General features: G+C 29.1%; 1 protein-coding gene across 1 annotated transcript; it reads left to right on the forward strand.

Moving 5' to 3' along the window:
* Positions 1-928: 928 nt before the first annotated feature.
* Positions 929-1,769, forward strand: bisc (TM2 domain-containing protein 1 biscotti). Its single transcript, XM_090373622.1, has one exon. It carries the CDS (start codon positions 1,047-1,049, stop codon positions 1,653-1,655), a length of 609 nt encoding a protein of 202 aa, XP_090229748.1. The 5' UTR covers positions 929-1,046; the 3' UTR covers positions 1,656-1,769.
* Positions 1,770-3,450: the final 1,681 nt, after the last annotated feature.

The following is a 3,450-nucleotide window of genomic DNA, read 5'->3' on the forward strand; positions in this document are numbered from 1 at the left end:
GTTATACTCACTCTCAATAATATGTGAATTGTTTTTAAAATTTAACAAGCCACATTACAGTGATATCGAATGGAAGATTCCATTCCAAGCTAAAAATAATTAAAAATTATTTAAGGTCGTTCGTCCATTTCTCAGGAAAGACAAAAAAAGAAAAAGACCAAAAGGGCTGAAAAATAAAAATTCTAGCCTTTCGCTATAAATTTTTTTGTAACTACAGCCAAAAGGGCTAGAAATATTTTTTAATTATCTAAACAACGTTTGTGTGCAATAATTGCTTTAATAATATGTAAATGTATGTGATTATTGGTTCCTATTATTATTTATTGGTACAAATAATAAGGCATATATCCAGTGAAATTTTTTAATTGACTTTGGAGCTTTCGAGGCTGAACATGCCTCTTTCTCAACAATTTTTTTTTTGTTGAAACAATATTGTTGATTAATGTATTAAATATTATTCATATTTAACATTTTTGTTCAGTATAATATAAAATTATTTAATTATTTCTTAGTTACTGTAAAAATTTAAAATATAAAAAATCACTATTACAAAAACACCCCGTATAATTTTCACAAACCCCAGTGCCCACAAGTAATCCTTGAACAAGTTCTTGGGGCCCGCTGTGTACGTATCTAACCTAGCAAGTTTTTAACTAATACTGCATCATGCATCATATATCTGAAGTGTCACTTAGTAAGCGAGCAAGGTCTAGATAGATTGGTGCCTCTTAATTTAAAATACAGTAGTTGGATTTTGAATTAAAAAAAAAAAAAAAAAACTATTTACGAATGATTAAAGTGCAAATTCTGAGCTCTTAGAATTAGTTATAGAAAAAATGGAGTTGGGTATCAACAAGTTTTAGTAATACAGAGGGCGCTTTGGTACTAACAGAGTCATGTCGTGCGTGTCTGTTGTGCAGCTGACTGAAATGTGTTTATTTTGATGTAAATGTACGTGAATTTTATAAAAACAAATCTCATATTTGTCATGTGATATGAAACGAGGATGTGGCACGTTTCATATGTAAGTGTTTGTGTTTTATGAAATGGGGGACTTAGGAAATAAACTGAAGAATTATTTACCCTCTTTCAGTAGTAATGCCCTTCGACTTATATTCAAAACCTTGTTCTGTGCGTTATTGATAGTGTGTAACTTTGAAAATGTGTTAACATCTTTTGAGGCTAACTGTTCCAGGTTACTTATGGGGCAGTTTATTTGTTCTGATCCAATAATCGATTCCGTCACTCAACAGCCTAAAGGATGTACAAAACAGAACAAGGCAAAAGTAAACTGCACTACTGCGGATGGTATTACATGTTTACCGGGTACTGGAATAAATGAAACAATGTTTACTCTGGACATCCCATGTCAGTATACAAATGGATATTCATTTGAAACTGCTCTTCTGCTCTCAATTTTTCTAGGAATGTTTGGGGTCGACAGGTTTTATCTTGGCTATCCAGCAATAGGATTGGTGAAGTTATGTACCTTAGGTTTCATGTTTCTTGGTCAGTTGGTGGATATCATTTTGATAGCTCTGCAGATTGTTGGACCTTCAGATGGTTCACATTATGTAATAAATTACTTTGGGCCTAGATTAATATATCTGAAAGCGGATAATAATACATACGTTGTTCCTCAAGACGACTGGTGACATTAAGAGTTTTAGTATGTGATTTTGTATATGATTTGTAAGAATGTATAGATTTTTTCGAGAAAAATAACAAATTTATCTAGAATTGCTTATTAAACCAGTATTACCTGAAAAATAACCCCGGAAACCAATATACTCCTTAATAATGCTTAATTCCAGTACTAGAATTAAGTAGTTAATTTTGAAGACGTCTGATTGATTTTAATAGGAGATATATTAAACTGCCGTTCTTAAGATTTGTGAATAACGTGTAATTATAGTTGTATAAATATTAAATCAATTTTCAGGCGAAGAACTTTTTGTATTTGAATATCATGTGCCATAGTCTGATTTTTCACTGGGATGTGAATATGTGATAAATTTCTGGCCAGTGCCATGTTTTCTTCCATAAAATTATTTATGGAGTAATAGTCTAAAACATTTAGAATTAAAAATTAAACAATTTCCTATGAATAGTGTTACTGTATATGCCCATTCAAGTTTTTTTTCCCATATCTGCTTTTTTTTTTTTTTTTGCGCTAATATTTTGTTATTATTATGATATATTAAACATGATATAAGGATTCATTTTGCTATTCTCCAACAAAGAAAGTATTCAAATATGTATTTGAAAATAAATGTATATTTGAATAATTTGGTATGCTAAATTTAGTTTTGATATGGTAGTCAGGGTTGTTTAGGTGTGTTTTCTTATTTGCCTTCTGAAAATAAGTCTTCTTTTTTTACTTCCATTACCAAAATCACCATATTCCTAAAGAAAAAAAAAGAAAAAAATTACAGTTTCAAAAGTTAATTTGGACCTTGTGAGTCCATCTGATTTAGACCTTTTTTCCCCTCTTAAAAGTGATTATCTGGTTTGCTTTTAGCACACTTAGTGAATAATTGGTGCATCTTAGTCCAGTATAGGAATAAGTTGGAACATACTTCATTTTTGTTCTTTGCTCTATAGAATATTGTATGTATTATATTTAATTTTTTTTTTTTTTTTTTTTTTTCAAAAATTGAGATACAATATTAAAGAAACAGATGGGTGACAATCAGCAATCACTGTGAATTAAACACTCATGTATTACTTAGACATTACCTAAGCTAACAAACTCTAATTAACATTGAGAATTTTGATTTGCAGTGATTGCCACAGCTACATAAACATGACAGATGAAAATAACAGTGCTGAGTGTTGCTTCTCTTTTCAATATATTTGATATTTTTTTAAATGAAGAGAACTTTTACAAATCGTATAGAAAACTGAACACTATTACTTTCCAGATTGACAGTATAAGACTATTTCTTTTTGTTTGGTGCACCTATTTCCAATATGTAAATATTGATACCCTTTATAAACAATAAATCAAAATTATCCATAGACTTTGGGGTTTTTTTTGTTTATAACTAAGTTATTTCTGGAAGTTCATATCATAATTTACATTTTACAAATGTATTTCTGACACTTAAAGAACATATATTAATGCATATGAAGAAAATAACTGTAAAAGGAAAAAAAATTATAGAATTTATATTGTTACAATAAAAAAAAAATACTGAAGTGCAATATTTACTATATTCAGTTCTTTGTAATTTTTTTTTTTTTACTAATGCACTCTAAACATCAAATTATATACAAAAAATTTATCTGTATATATAGCATAGAATTCATGTCTGCCTACATTGGGACACTACACTTGTAACTCCCTGCAGATTAAATTTATTTTTTTCTGATGGAGGAACTGTTATAAATTTCAGATACTTTATAAATAACACTTTTATGAGCCTAAAAAAATATTCATATATGGGC

The sequence above is a fragment of the Mastigoproctus giganteus genome, chromosome 5 (assembly GCF_048544385.1).
Source record: "Mastigoproctus giganteus isolate SK-2022 chromosome 5, ASM4854438v1, whole genome shotgun sequence".
NCBI lineage: Eukaryota > Metazoa > Arthropoda > Arachnida > Uropygi > Thelyphonidae > Mastigoproctus > Mastigoproctus giganteus.